The 15,523-nt window shown below is 41.3% G+C and overlaps 1 protein-coding gene across 1 annotated transcript in view; it reads right to left on the reverse strand.

Moving 5' to 3' along the window:
• Positions 1-15,523, reverse strand: part of CPEB2 (cytoplasmic polyadenylation element binding protein 2) — an 82,118-nt gene that overhangs the window by 51,332 nt on the left and 15,263 nt on the right. Inside the window, exon 5 of the mRNA XM_006884540.1 lies at positions 13,986-14,076. Within this exon, the coding sequence (XP_006884602.1) occupies positions 13,986-14,076 (91 nt within the window). The remainder of the gene's footprint in view (positions 1-13,985; positions 14,077-15,523) is intronic.

The following is a 15,523-nucleotide window of genomic DNA, read 5'->3' on the forward strand; positions in this document are numbered from 1 at the left end:
TGATTGCAGCACAGTTTATTACCACTAGACCTCCCCAAGATAAGATGGAGCAGAATTGCCTTATAGGACCGACAAGGGTATAAACTTTACTGAAGCAAAGCACATCTTTATCTCAAGAAGTAACTGGAGGACAAGGATGCCCACTGTCACTACTTCTATTCAATACTGTATTGAAAGTATTTGCTAGGGCAATACGCCATGAGAAGGAAGTAAGCGGCATCTAGATCAACAAAGAGATAGTGAAACTGTCATTATATGCAGATGATACAATAATGTACCCTGAAAATCCCAAGCACTCAATGAAAAAACTGTCAGAGCTAGTGCACCAATTTATTAGAATGGCAGGATACAAGATCAATATACAAAAGTCAGTGGCATTCCTCTACAGTAAAAAAAATACAAAACAAAACCAACCAAAAAACCCCCCAAAACCCACAGAGAAGTAAAATCAGAAAGTAATACAATTTACAATAGCCAACCACAAACTGACATACCTAAGAATAAACCTACCTAGCTAGAGACACAAAAGACTTTTACAAAGAAAATTACAGAACATTTCGGTGAGAAATAATAAAAGACATAAATAGGGGAAAAGGTTCCCTTTTCATGGATAGGAAGCCTCAATATAGTAAAAATGACAATCCTACCAAAGCAATCTACATGCTTAATGCAATCCCAAATTCATTTTCAAAGAGATAGAAAAGGCAATTGGCAAATATCTATGTTATGTATGTAAAGCATCTACCTATGGTCAACTGCTATTCAACAAGGAAATAAAACCTACCAAATGGGAAGATGACAACCTCTTCAACAAATGGTGCTGGCAAAACTGGACTGCCACCTGCAGAATGCTGAACCAGGATCTACACCTCTCATTATACACAAAAATCAATTCCAGGTATATCAAAGACATAAGGGCACGGCCTAATATCATAAAGATTGTAAGAGACAAAGTAGGACCTAGTCCATGATATAAAGAGGCTGACAAATATAGCCAGAAATACACAACTATGAGAGGAAAAATTGATGAATGGGAATTGCTAAAAATTAAATCCCTGTGTGCATAAAAAACTTTTTTCAACAGGGTGAAAAGAGAACTTACTGACTAGGAAAAAACCGTTTGGCAATACCATCTCAGACAAGGGTCTCCTAACAAAAATTCACAGAATCTTGCGAGGCCCTCACATGGTGTCACCTCACATACTTCAGACGTGTTAGAAGGGGCTATTCCTTAAAGAGGAACATGATGCTCAGAAAGGTGGAAGGTTGGCAAAGAAGAGGGAAGACCCTCAATCAGGTGGACTGACATGCTGACTGCTACAATGGACTCTAGTGTGTCAGGAGGTGTAAGGATGGAATAGGATAGGACAAGGTTCAGATCTTTTGTTCACAGACTTGCTATGGGTCATACTATTTTTTCACATAGGAAGACAATCGGATGACCAACAGACACATGAATAAATGCTGAAAATCACTGGCAAAAAGAGATGTAAATCAAAGCCACAATGTGATCCTACCTCACCCCAGTAGCAGAGGCAAAGTTTAACAGGACAATAAGCAATAAATATTAGGAGAGGATGTGGAGAGAAAGGAACTCTCATATACTGTTGGTGGGATTTGGAAATGATACAACCACTCTGTAAGGCAGTTTAGCGTTTCCTCAAAAGGCTGAACATAGAAATTCCATATGACCTAGCTATTCCACTGCTAGATATATACCCCAAGAAAATTAGAATTGAGACCCAAATCGAGATTCTTATTCATCACTGCAAAAACGTGGTAATTCCCCAAATGTCCAACCACAATCGAACGGACTGAGAAACTGTGGTACATTCACAAAATGGAATACTACGCCAACACTCAGGAGCAATTTAGGAAATGACTACAAAACTTGGGAAGGACTAGAGAGCAGTATGCTGAATAAACTAACTCAGTCTCATAAGGACAAATACTGCAGAAGACCACTGTAGAAATAAAAAGATAACTAGCAAAACGTCCAAGAGGTTTCAAGGTTGGGGAAGGTGGGAACAGATGGGTGAAGATGAGCAGGGTGGAAATAACAGACAAAATTTGGTGTTTGGGGGAAGGCGGTAAAGGAAATAAGAAAGATCTGGTGGGGATCTGCAAAGACAATAAACGGTAGGCACAGTACAATGGTGATTAATTTTATAAAACATAATGAATGAGAATGTATGAAACACAATGTATACAAACTTTGTAAGAAACCCAATATAAAACAAAACAAACAAAAAAAGAAACCCAATATAAAATAAAAAATATATATAGTTTTGGAAACTCTAAAAAAAAAAAAGTGACTGGTGGATTGAACCTGCAGACAATTTAACCAGTGCAGGATTGCAACACGGCTTCTTGCCACTAGGCCACCAGAGCTCCCTAGTGTAAACACAGGAGACTATACCCACAGAAAGATCTAGAAATCTAAGCTTCCTTACACTGTTTATCATATGGACAATTACACTGAAGTGTAACTTTTTATCAAATTATATTTTTCTAAGTACCTTCTTGTGAGTGAAAAATTACAAATTAAAAAGTGTTAAAGTGTTGTTGTTGAGTCACCGAGTTTTTTTTCTGATTGTAATTGCATGGGAAGAGACTGCCCATCCTTCTCCCCCACCTGGAAGTATTACTATTTCTTAGTATTTAAGAGAAAAAAATGTCCTACAAAAAGGAAAAAAAACATGTAGAACATAAATATCAGTAAGAGATACAAGTTTACAACATGATAAAAAAAAATACTGACAGTTCTACAAGCTCAATACAATCCAAGTGCAAAAAAAGAGCTACATACATATTGATCCTCGCTTTGTTTGTTGCCACTGAGCCAATTGACTCCATCTGTGCACATCAGAACTGCATTCTTTTGCAACTTGCATCCTAAATTTTGTTTCTTCTTTTGGCTTGAGAAAAGCTAATTAATTTCTTCTTCCTTTTTTAAATTTTCTAACTGTAGACCTTTGGATAGTCCATAATACTTAACTTTGTTTTCTTAGAGTCTTTTGTTCAGTTCTTTCAGTTCCTAATTTCTTTGCCTCATTTTGGGTATTCTCCATTCAAGAATAAGTTTCAGAGGCTCTTCTGACACCCATCTGGGTATTTTCCTTCTTTCCTATCATTTTAACGATGTGTTTATGATGTCCTTGATGTCAGCCTGTAATTCATCTGGTCTAGAATCAGCAGTGCTTAATGCATCAAATCTAGGATGGACTCTAAATTTAGGAGGATTATATTTAAGGTCAAACTTTCATTGTCATTGTTACATTTTCCTCAGCTTCAACATGAATTTGCATGTGAGCATTTTGCCCTCCCAACCAGCTGGTTCTGAGGAAACTGAGCTTCTCAATTAACTCACAGACACAGGTGATTCGGTTCCCTCACCTGTGATCCACTGAGGTTCCCACATACAGCCATCACTTATTGGTTTTTTTTTTAAACACACACACACACGTAATGTATTAATTATTGGTCTTGCAAATTTTAATATGTAATCTCAAATGTTGTCTTTATCGTCAAGACCATATTTTCTAGTTACTGATCCTTCTTCAGTGTTTTCAAATTTCATATTCCAATTATCAGTAATTGTCAATGCATCTTCCCTGCATGTATGATCCATTTCAGACCACAAAAGCTGGGAAAAACTCTTAAATGTCTTCATTTTTTTGCATTATTGGCTACTTTATGAACTGTAGGCCTACAGATATTAACCTATCACTGGCAGTGTCTCTAACTTATGATAATTCTTAAAATGTCTGACATTCCTAGAAATGTAGACTATATTAGTATCTAGTTCAAACTGGCCAGTACTAGTCCATTTCCATTTGCAAATGCCTAAGATATAATCTTGAGGCATTTTATTTCATTTTTGATGACTCCTAATTGTCCTTCCACATTCTATGTCCACATTAATAATGAACTCACATAGCTGTTTGGGGTTCCCCAGACCATTCTCATTTTTAGTCATCCCACATCAGCAAGTTAAGATGTCAAAAGGCATAAAAAAATAAAATTTAAAAAAAAAAAAGATGTCAAAAGGCGTACTCTGTCTCTGCAATGTCAACTCTGGCCCTGGTCAGTAGGGAGGTACACTACAGTGGTGCTTGCAGGGCAGTTGAAATGCACCGGTGATCCTGGGACAGGATGATGGCAATATCCTCTTTTGTGCTTTAAAGCCTCCCCAAAACCACTAGAGGGTCAGCAATGAGTTGGTTCTAACTTGATAGCTATGAACTGGATTCAACTTGACAGTAGTGAGTTCAGAGTTTCTATTTTAAGGGGGGCAACTATTCTCCAGCTCTATCTTGAGTGCCTTCTGGTGCCAAATCAGGCAGCTTTCCGCTGGTATTCCAAGGTTTTCACTTAGAAAACCAGTACTGTGTTACTGAATTTTTTAAAAAAGTGCCGCAAAAGAAAGCAAAAAAACCAAAGGGGAAAAAAAGGGTTCCAAACAACGGCCTCAATTTAAAAGTGTGTGGCAACGTGTTAAAGCAGCAGACGGTCAAGTCCTTCCTAGTCTGCCTTAGTTGGGAACTTCCACCAAAACCTGTCTACTATGGGGGATTCTGCTGGTCTGTGAAATACCAGAGGCACAGCTCCCACAGAGGTAAGACCCAGGTCACCACAGCATGGCACACTGACAGCTGAGTGGTGGAGTTTTCACCTGTCACAGTGAAATTCAGAGACATTTCTGGGGTAAGCTTTAAAGTTTTATCTTTCTCAGAACATAAAAATTACTTTCTTGAAGAACCTAATAATTATAATAGCTAACATTCAGGACATATTTGTGAATGCACTTCTAAAAAAGCTTCCTTGTCGTTAACAGTCTTTTAAATAGGTTCTAACTGTGGAGAGACTGTGCAGGAGGTGCTCCAGGGTCCTGCCGGGGCTGCCAGCATTCCGAAGGTGGGTACCAGGCCTGTCTTCTCAGGCTGGGCTGAACCACAAACTCTCTGGCTAGTCATCGAGTTGAGGTCTTAGTCATACATACCACCTAGGGAATCCTAAGCTCTTTGCAACCAATTACTAAATTCTAGCAACAATCCTCTGAGACAGTATCTTTTCAGATGAGACACTGTGTTACAAACATTGAAGAACTTGAAGATGGCTGCTTCTGTTTAGCTGACACAGCTGCATCCCCAGAAAAAGGAGAAAAGGCCTTTCTCTTCTAAGAGAACCTCCCAAAAGGAATACGTCTGCTTATATGCCATTGGCCATCACAGGAGACACTTTTAACTACAAAGAAGTCTGGGAAATGTAGTCTTCATTCTAGGTGGCCCTCTCCCTATCTATCACTTAGGGATCCTATCCCTCTCAGGCAATTCACAAACATTGAAAATCCACAAGAGTCTGTCTACTGTCGACTATGAGTCAGCTCCATTTGAGGTCACAAAACATTAGTCATGATCCCTGGTTAAGCACTGAGCTGTTGATCCGAAGACTACTGGCTCAAATGCATCAGGAGTCCATGGGACAAAATACATGGGGAAACTGCTCTCTTCTGGGTTATGGCTAAGAAATCCTAAAAGCTGCCCTATTCTGTCCTGTACACTCAAACTCACCGAACCAACTCGTAACTACCCCTCCAGTTAGATACTTTAACATAGGAGGAGACTGCCCATCCTTCTCCCATGGAGCAGCTGGTGGATTCTAACTGCTCACCTTGGAGTTGGCAGCTCATGTCCTTACCAACTAGGCCACAAGAGCTCCCTGCTCTATTTCCAGGACTGGAATTGTCTCACTGGCACCATCATCATCACTGACAGGAACAGGTACTGCTGCACCATCGTCCACCTCTGCACTACAAGCCTTTCTGACAATAAGGAAAAACGAGGTTTGCTGCCCCTGAATCAACCACGACTCACAGCGACCCTGTGAACAGACAGGACGCTGCCCTACGCTGGGCCATCCTCCCAATCTCTGACATTCTCAGACCCCACTGTTATAGTCACTGGGTCAATTGTGTGGGTTGTTTGTTTTTTAACTGGCGTTAGAGGCGGCATTTTCATACCTAAAAAGGGAAAGTTCCCTAACAGACTACCCAATCATTCCGTGAGGTTTTTCAGCGGATGGTGTTTTTCTCTGCAACTCACCCCTGCCCGCATCGTGTTATCCCATCTCCCCACAGACTTCTGGAAGAGCCTTTCTCCTTGCCCATTCTGGCCATGCTATAGGCTGTTTTTCATTCAGCAGTTGGTGTGAGTCTCTTTCAAACCCCAAGCCAGATCATGTTGCTTCACTGCTCAAAATCCTCCCAGGTGCCTCCCTCCCCCACATTAGGAAGCACTAAATGACCCCTTGTCCTCTGCCATTCCAATGTCACTGGCTTTAGCACTGCTCCTCCCTCATGTCAGACATCGTCTCATTTCAGGCTCTCTGCACACCCTCTTCCTTCTCTACCTGTAATGCACTCATCTTGTATACGACCCCAAACCTGCACCGCTCACTTCACTCAGTTCTGGAGGCGGCGACGTCCAGGTCATCACCCTGTTTGAAAGAGCAGCTTCTTTCCTTCTCTTTCCCCGGGATACTAGTTGTTTTCCTTCCTATCACTGACTTCTCTAATACCCATTTGTTTACTATCTCTATTCTCTATTCAAGGAGTCCTGTGACTGTTGTGGATACATGCTCAACGGACTGAAAAGCCAGCTATTTGAATCCTCAGGGGTAAAGATTTGATAATCTGCTTTCATACAAGACTGTTATTGTTGGTAGGTACCAATGAGCTGAGTCCAACTCAGAGACTCTATGAACAAAAGATCTGAACCCCGTCCTCTCCTGTGCCATCCTCACAATCTGACACACCTGAGCCCTCTTGTTGAGGGTCTTCCTCTTCTTTGCTGACCCTTCACCTTTCCAAGGAACAACTTCCTAGCAACATGCCCAAAGTATGAGAGACAAAGCTGTGCCATCTTTGCCTCCAAGAAGCAATCTGGATAGTTCATGGCAAAGTGCTACTCTGTCCTATAGGGTCATTATGACTAGTAGTCAACTTGATGACACATCAAGGTTCTTCCTCTCTTTGCTGTCCCTCCTCCCTCCCAAGCATGACACCCCTCTCCAAAGACTGCTCCCACCTTGCAACATGTGCAAAGTATGTCAGATGAAGCTTCAGAATCCTTGCCTCCAAGGAGCAGCTTAGTCTCACCCTCTCTAAACAAACCTGTTCTCCTAGCAGTCCATGGTATATTCAATATTCTTCTCCAGCACCACAGCTCAAAGATATCAATTCTCCTTCTAGTATCCCTAGTCACTGTCCAGCTCTTTGATGCATAGCAAGTGATTGCAAAGACTATGGCCTGAATCAGGTGCACCTTAGTCTCCAGACCGACATCGTTGCTCCTCAGCACCAGGTAGAGGTCCCTGACAGCAGACTTCCCCGATGTAACTCACCTTTTAATTTCCTCGCTGCTGGTACCAAGAGTGTTGATTGTGGAGCAAAGCATACTAAAGCTGTTAACAAACTCAATCTCTTCACTGTCTATCACTGTCTACTATGATGCTTCCAAATGAGCCCCAGTCAGTGATGAGAATCTTTGTTTTCTTGATGTTGAGCTTCCATCTGTATTTAAGGCTTCAGTCTGCAATAAATGCTTCAGGTCCTCCTCAGTTTCAGGAAGCAGGGTTGTGCCATCAGCACAATGCAGACTGTTGATGAATCTTCCTCCGTCCAAGGGCAAGGACAACACTGAATCTATTGGTTATTTCTGTAACTGGGGAAATGTCTTTCATCTCTTCCATTCTGTAAAATGCTTGTCTGTCACATAGCTTTCTAAATCTGAGCATTCAAATTAAGACAGACTAGGAAGAAGGATTAGCCATCCACTTCTGAAATAACAGGCCTTTGAAAACCCTGTGTACAGCACAGCACACTTAAGACTGACACATACGGCAACTGAGGCTGAGCCCTCAAATACAGAAACACAAAGGAGGAGGAAGAGCCATCCGTAAGCAGACTCTAGGGACTGGAACGTGGAACATAAGCAGTATGAATGTAGGAAAACTGAACATTGTTAAGAAAGAAATGGAATGCATAAATATTAATATACTAGGTAATGGTGAAACGAGATGGCTTGGCATGAGACATTTTGAGTCAGAGGATCCTATGGTCTACTATGCCGGAGACAAAAAGGTGAGGAAAAATGGGGTTGGTTTCATAGTTAAAAGAGTCATTTCTAGATTCATCTTGAAATACAATGTGGTGAGTGACAGGATAATATCCACACGTATACAAGAAGTCCAGTGAATACCACTATCATTGAAATATATGTACCAACAACCAGAGCCAAATAGGAGGAAATAGAAGATTTCTACCAACTTTGGCAGTCAGAAATCAATCGAACATACAATCAAGATGCATTAATAATGGGTGACTGGAATGCAAAAGTTGGGAACAGAGAAGGATCAGCAGTTGGAAAACATGGACTTGGTGACAGAAATTAAGCTAGAGATAGAATGATTAAATGCTGCATAATCAAGGATTTAGTCACTGAAAATACTTTTTATAAGAAACATAAACTCAGGCTGTACACATGGATTTCACGTGATGGTATGCATAGAATCAGATCGATTACATCTGTGGAAAGAATTGCTGGAGAAGTTCAATATCAGCCATGAAAACCAGGCCAGGTTCTAACTGTGGCACAGAACACCAACTACTCATATGCAAGTTCAAGCTGAAGCTAAGGAAAATCAAATCAAATCTAAATTTGATCTGAGTCTATCCCACTTGAATTTCAAAACCATCTCAGGCACAGGTTTGAGGTTCTGAACACTAATGAGTGAGGATCAGATGAGCTGTGGGAGGATATTACTCTCACACTTGGGTCAACTCTTTCAGTATCTTTTCACCATCTACATTTCATTTTTATCTCCATATCAAATTGGGGGAGAGGAGGTAGCTTTAACAAAGTCTAGTAAAACCAGCCTGAGTATCTTTACCCTCTGCTCTGATCCAAGAACCAAACCAGTTATTCCTGACGTCACTCCTAAATCCTAAAGTCAAAACACCTCAGAAGGAGAACACGCAAACGGGAAAAAGACCTTTGGGTCCAAACTAGTAGGTTACAGGAGAAACTCCACTATCTACATGTGATAAAAGCTGTCAATCTCACACGAAGGAAATTCACCTGTATCATTCCCCTCCTAATTATGTATTCATTTTTATCTTATCTAACCATTACAAGAAAATAAACACCAAGGAATACACAACTAAAAACTTTGTTTCAAGTATAGCATCATAACAAAATTTAAAAAGCCAAACAGATCAAATTTACATCATTTATCACCAAGCAAGCTGTATTATCATAAAGTTATTATATAAAACCAGGACTAGTCAAAATATACACACTGGATATCAAAGAATTACTATTGTTGTTGTTGTTAAGTGCCTGTTGAGTCACAGGCGACTCATGATTGACAAATGGCAACAGTACGAATCCTCAAAACAAGAAAAAAAATGGATTAGACACATTTAGGAAAAGCAGCACAGAAAATGTTCAATGAACTTTATTTAAAAATCTCTGATCCCTAAATGTCTAACTACAGAAGAATGGTTAGAAAGCTATTCTGAAAAGTGTACAACAGTGCATGTAATTATCTTTAAAGATTCTTAAAAACTACTTATGAAAAATATTAATCGTTAGGGTAGAATGCTCAGTCATGCACATTCACTGAGTCCGTCTGTCTGCCTGCCCTCTGATCTATCTAGACTGGGTCGAGGTAAGCAAGGACAAGTGTGACTGTGGATCAGAGGTCACGAAGAAAGCCAAGCCTGTGTGTCTGGAGAGGCCATCAGGAACACGCCATCTGCTTCGGCAGACTCTGGACTGCGGAAGCTCAGAGGCTCTGGCTGGCTCTGGGAGATGTGGGGCGAGGCTGAAAAAAGGCTGATGAGGGCCTGTGAGTTTGTAAAGGACTCAATCCCAGCACACACAGTCCTCCTTGTTAGCCTTCTGAAAAAGGCCAACAGCCACACCCACACCTCCTTGGCAGGAGGTGCAAAGATCTAAAGAATGAGATGCTGGCGTTTTGACAGGCCCACTCGATTGGCTTACAGCAAAATCCACTGTTTTCTAAGCCCCACCTACACACCAAGTGTCTCCAATCACCATTTCGGTGACTCAACAATAAATAGGAATAGACAGCACAGGATCCTAAGACCTTTGACAAAAACCCCACCATCAGAAAGAAAAAAATACCAAAACTAAACAATTTTTTTTTAAAAAGGAACTTGGACAAAGTAAAGAGAACACAAGGTTTGGAGGGAAAATTTCAATCATAATATCCTCATGAGACACAGATGAAACAAGAACAAAGGAGATAAAGGGTTTGAAAAGCTGTACTCTATCTCTGAAAGGTACTACAAAAGGTGCAATGAGACAGAAGGATTCAATCATTTAAAACAAAGGACCAAAAGTCCTGTGGATTAGGACATGGATTCCACAGGCCGGCCGGGATGTGAGCAACTGCAGGGAACCCCGGTGGCACCTAAGGTGAGCAGTGAGAACCCGGCAGGCTGAGCTGGCACTGCCGTACAGAAGGCAGGATCTGCATAAGGAATGCACATTCCAAAAGAACCGTCCCAGAGTCCTTTGAGAATGAGCCCTGGTGGCCTAGTGGTAAGAAAGGGCGCTGCAATCCCAAAGGCACGTGGCTCGAATCCACCAGTTGCTCCACAGAAGGATGGGCAATCTCCTCCTGATTTAATGTCTCTGAAAACCCACTGGAGGGTCAGCCAAGAAGTGGTTCTGACTCCACAGCACACAACATCAACAGAGTACGTAAAAAAAAAAAAAGTGTGTGCTCGGAGAACAACTCCAGCTCCAAAGAGCTCCAGTTCCCTAGGGGGGCTGAACAAGTTATTTTGTGGGATTCTGTACTCTGGTTTTAAATTAAGAGAAGGTGGAAAGGAGAACAGCTTCTTAAATTCAAAGAGTCTTAGAAGAGAGTGCAAGCGATGAAAATGATGCAAACAACAGTAAACAAGGATCTAAAATCATCTCCTTTTAACAGCTGGCATAAAAGCATGCCCATGCTTTCTGCCTGAATCCTCTATCATTGTTCAGGGAACACTGGTAAAGGCGCGATGAACTGCTGAGATGAACTGCTGAGACACCCTGGGCAGCTTCCTATAGCTAGTGTTTTCAGTTCAAATTTTATGAGCTCTAGTTAAATTCATTTTTGCCCTGTGCTTCGAGTGAAAAGGAAGTAAAACAGAAAAAAAATTGCTCTCATACTACAACGTTTTTACAAATTATTAGGAGCAGCTAAAGAAAACAGAAGAGGGCAGTGACCCACATGCATATGAAAAGATCATGCATCGTCATGCAAACATGAAACAACAACAATTACTAAGTGCACCTGGCAAAGCATGGATTTGTACTGGTCATTAAAATAATCTGTTAGTTCTTCCTCTGCTAAGAATCAAGAGTCGCCAGAAAACAGGATGCTAAAACACTGCTGAATAATTAAAGCATACCAGCCAGTACCACTCAGACTAAGCAAAGCAGGAAAACAGTGAGTGAGTGCTCCTGCCACAGAGGGACAGGCAGCCCACATGCTACAGCTGACTGCGGGCTACGCCCAGCACCACAGCGCCCTCCCAGCAAAGACAGGACAGGCTGTCTTAGCGAAGGGACCAATCTCTTCCACGCACTTGCACCTTCTGCTCTGTCTTTTGTCCACTTTCCCCTTAATAATTTGTCCGTCTCCTTTTAGATTAAGCACCTACCCCACCAAATTATGACTTGCTTTCCTTATCACCTTATGAGGAGCTCTGGTGGCATAGTCCATAGCAAGTTATGGGGCTATTCTAATGTCATCAAGTCTCCAGTGGTTCAAATCCAGCAGGTCTCCCCAGGGAGAAAGGTGACACAACCTCCTCCAGTTCTTACAGCCTCGGGAGCCTGATGGAGATCTGCTATGAGTCAGCGTGGGCATCCTGCTGAAACCAAGCCTCCAAAGACAGCCACAAGCTAATCAGAAGTGCACTGTTTCTACCTGTGTATGGTCTATGTGTCTTCTATACTTCAGGGGGCTGAGGCCACTATGTTTTATACAAAGTGTAGCCAGTGTCTGAATATTGTATGGCCTGTAAGGAGGCAAATTTCATGGGGCAAAGTACATTCAGATTTATAACCACTTCCATCTATATAGACCCAACAAGGTAAGACTGCCCCCAATCTGCTATAACCTACTGTCAGCAAGGTGATCCCAACTCACGGTGACACTACAGGACAGAGCTGAACTGCCCATAGCATTTCTAAGACTGTACATCTCTACAGAGGTAGAAACGGCCTCATCCTCGTGGGATGGGTTTGAACTGCGGACCTTTGGGTTAGCAGCTGAAAGGATTAACTAGTGTCCCACAAGGACTCCTAGAAATTTAATCAGCTTTTATCAATATAACACACCATCACTGTCTGGCTGCAGACACTGAAGTTTTAAAGGCTCAGTTTTATCTCATAATCCAAGGTTTGAACTCAATGAGAGGTTTGTAAGTTAGGATGAACCACACAAACTGAATTCCTGGTTTACATAAAGTCAGATAGTAAATTCAAATAACTAAAAAAACAACAACAAACTGTTGTTGCAAGCTGCTAAATTTGTTATACAGCAATCAGCAACTAATACAATCACTCAAAGCTCAAGTTCACACAGTTTACTAGAGATTGAAGTTAACCTGAAAGACAGTAAGATATAGAGAAATTAGAAATACTTTTCCTCATTTTATCCACAAAGTACGTTCAGGCACAAATTAGGCAGCATAATGGAATTAATTCCTAGCTCCATAAATGACAATGACTACTATCGTATGGTCAGTGGGCTAACTTCTCTTCCCCACCTTATCAAACTTTTATAAAGAAACTATTCTCCACCTCAGAGAAGCTATTATAAACTCTTATGAAATAGTCTACTATTAGAACAAAAATGAGAACTGCTAGCCTAGGATGAGGATTCTAAGTTTGAATCACTGCAAATTGTGAATGTTAGGTACTTCAAGATTTTTTTTTTAAGTATTTTTATATTTGTCAAAATTTTAGTGGGAAAAAATCCAACAGCCTTAGAGCCAGCTCTGACTTACGGCAAGCCTCCACAGGGTTCTTCGGCCGGTAGTCGTAACGGGAAGAGACTGCCCATCTTTCTCCATCACTCCAGCTGGCAGCGTTGAACTGCTAACACCTCACTCAGCAGCCTGTTACGTTACAGACTCTGCTACCAGAAGAGTGAGCTGGATATACTCTGGTGAACTGCAGAGCAGAACCTCTGAAGAGCAGCACTGGCTCAAATTAGGAGCAAACACAAGAGCTGGGTTTGCCAATTTCTTTTCCTTCTCTATAAATTGTTATAAATCTAAGCTACACAGAAATCAGTATGCCATTTCATAAAAGCAAAGGACCCTTTTAAGAGATGTATCACAGATTACAGCCGTCATGCCGTTACTGGGTGCTGACGAGTCTCTATCATCTCCTGGCTACCCCGCAGCACGACGAGTGGATTCCAACCACTAGATCCCTGGGCAGCAACGCAGAATTGCCCGTGCTTTCCTTGGCCATAATCTTTACGGAGGGAGTTCTGGTGGCCTCGTAGCAAGAAACTGCACTGCAATCTCAAAGGCACGGTTTGAGGACACCAGCTGCTCTGAGGGAGAAAGATGGGAAATCTCCTCCCGTGCAATTAACTGCCTCTGGAAACCCACAGGAGGAGGGTCAGCTGTGGGTCAGTTCCGACTCGATGGGACATAACAACAACAGCAATCTTTATGGCAACAGCTTGTCAAGCTGTGCTCTCACAGAGCTGCCGGGGAGCTCTGAGAACCACCAGTCTCTCAGTTAGTTGCTAAGCATTTAACTATTTGACAACTAGGACTCATTAGAGTTGCCATTAGAGTTACTCAGTGCTCATTTTCACATAAGAACTGTTGAAGTAGGCAAACAGGTGAATAAATGGTCTCCTTTTTCAAGTTCACCTACCCTTAAGAGGATCATGCTCTGCTCTCATAATATCAATAAGGGAATTTTCCAAAGAGTGCATATTCAAACTGTCATACATTCTACTTCGATCCTGAAAGAGAAGAAAATAAGTCTCTCAATATAATCTCTGCAACTTTATTATGTCATTATAAAAATACTATCTAAATACTATTATACATCATAGAAATCTGATTAATAGTATTAATTAGTTTGCATCCCAAAGAAATACCAGTGACAGACGATTTCATCATGATCCACAATCTCTAATATAGTGGAGGGTATTAAATTAATTTTCAAAATACCTTATCAGAATGATCTACTTTCATTGATAATATTAATGCAACACAGTAAACTAATTTTTATTATTATTCTCAACTTGCAAAGATTCCTAAAATGCTATACATACAGAAAGCATCTTCAATTGTTTAACTTGTGTGACTCTATACCATTTATCCAGGAAGACAGTGACATTGGAAAATAAAGATTCTGTGGCAAAGCACTTAATTCCATATTGCACCATAACTTTAAACATCTATCAAACATTTTATGCTGTTTGACTTAGTGTCTGAATAGATTTTCATAATAATGAATGCACAGACAGCTAGTAACAAACAGAAATCAAAGCATGAAATAGCAGTACCAGAAGACAGGCAAATCTTAAATACAGTTAAACGTCACTATTCAACTGCCTGCCTATTGGCTTCTGCATTTCCTAGTCATGTCCTTCCTCTCTCAAACAAAACAAAACAAAAAAACCAAAAAAATAGATGAAAGAGGAAAGAAGGGGTTCAAGTTCTCCTTTTGCACAAATCTGGTCTTTTCTAACGTCAAGACTCATTTACTTAATATTAACCTGTTCACTTGATTATTAGGAAAAAATTAGCTGCTTTAACGTTCCTGCATTTACACTGTATTCAATTCTGTTCACTTAATAGTCCAGTCTCTATAATGTGCACATATGTACAGCACTGGATGGATGGTGAAGAGATTGAGATTGTTAACAGTTTCAGTTTGCTTGGCTCCACAGTCAACACCCTTGGTAACAGCAGCCAGGAAATAAGGAGACGAATTGCATTGGGAAAGTCAGCTGTGAGGGACCTCTCCAGAGTACTAAAGAGCAACAACGTCAGGCTGGAGACTAAAGTGCACCTGATCCGGGCTACAGTCTTCGCAATTACGTGCTATGCATCAGAGAGTTGGACAGTGAATAGGAATGATAGAACGAGAACTGATGCCTTTGAGTTGTGGTGCTGGAGAAGAGTGTTGAATATACCATGGACTGCTAGGAAAACAAACAGGTTTGTCCTGGAAAAGGTGAAGCCAGAATGCTCCTTGGAGTCAAGGATTCTGAAGCTCCGTCTGACATACTTTGGGCATGTTGCAAAGAGGGACTGGTCCTTGGAGAGGGACATCATGTTTGGGAGAGGGGAGGGACGGAGCGGGAGAGGAAGACCTTTGATGAGATGGATCAATTCTGTGAGTAGGGTGGTGGGGATGAGTGTGTTTGAGACGGCGAGGTTGGCACAGGACAGAACGGC

Source organism: Elephantulus edwardii, unplaced genomic scaffold (genome assembly GCF_000299155.1).
Source record: "Elephantulus edwardii isolate Elephantulus edwardi_28Jun2011 unplaced genomic scaffold, EleEdw1.0 scaffold00035, whole genome shotgun sequence".
NCBI classification, from domain to species: Eukaryota; Metazoa; Chordata; class Mammalia; order Macroscelidea; family Macroscelididae; genus Elephantulus; species Elephantulus edwardii.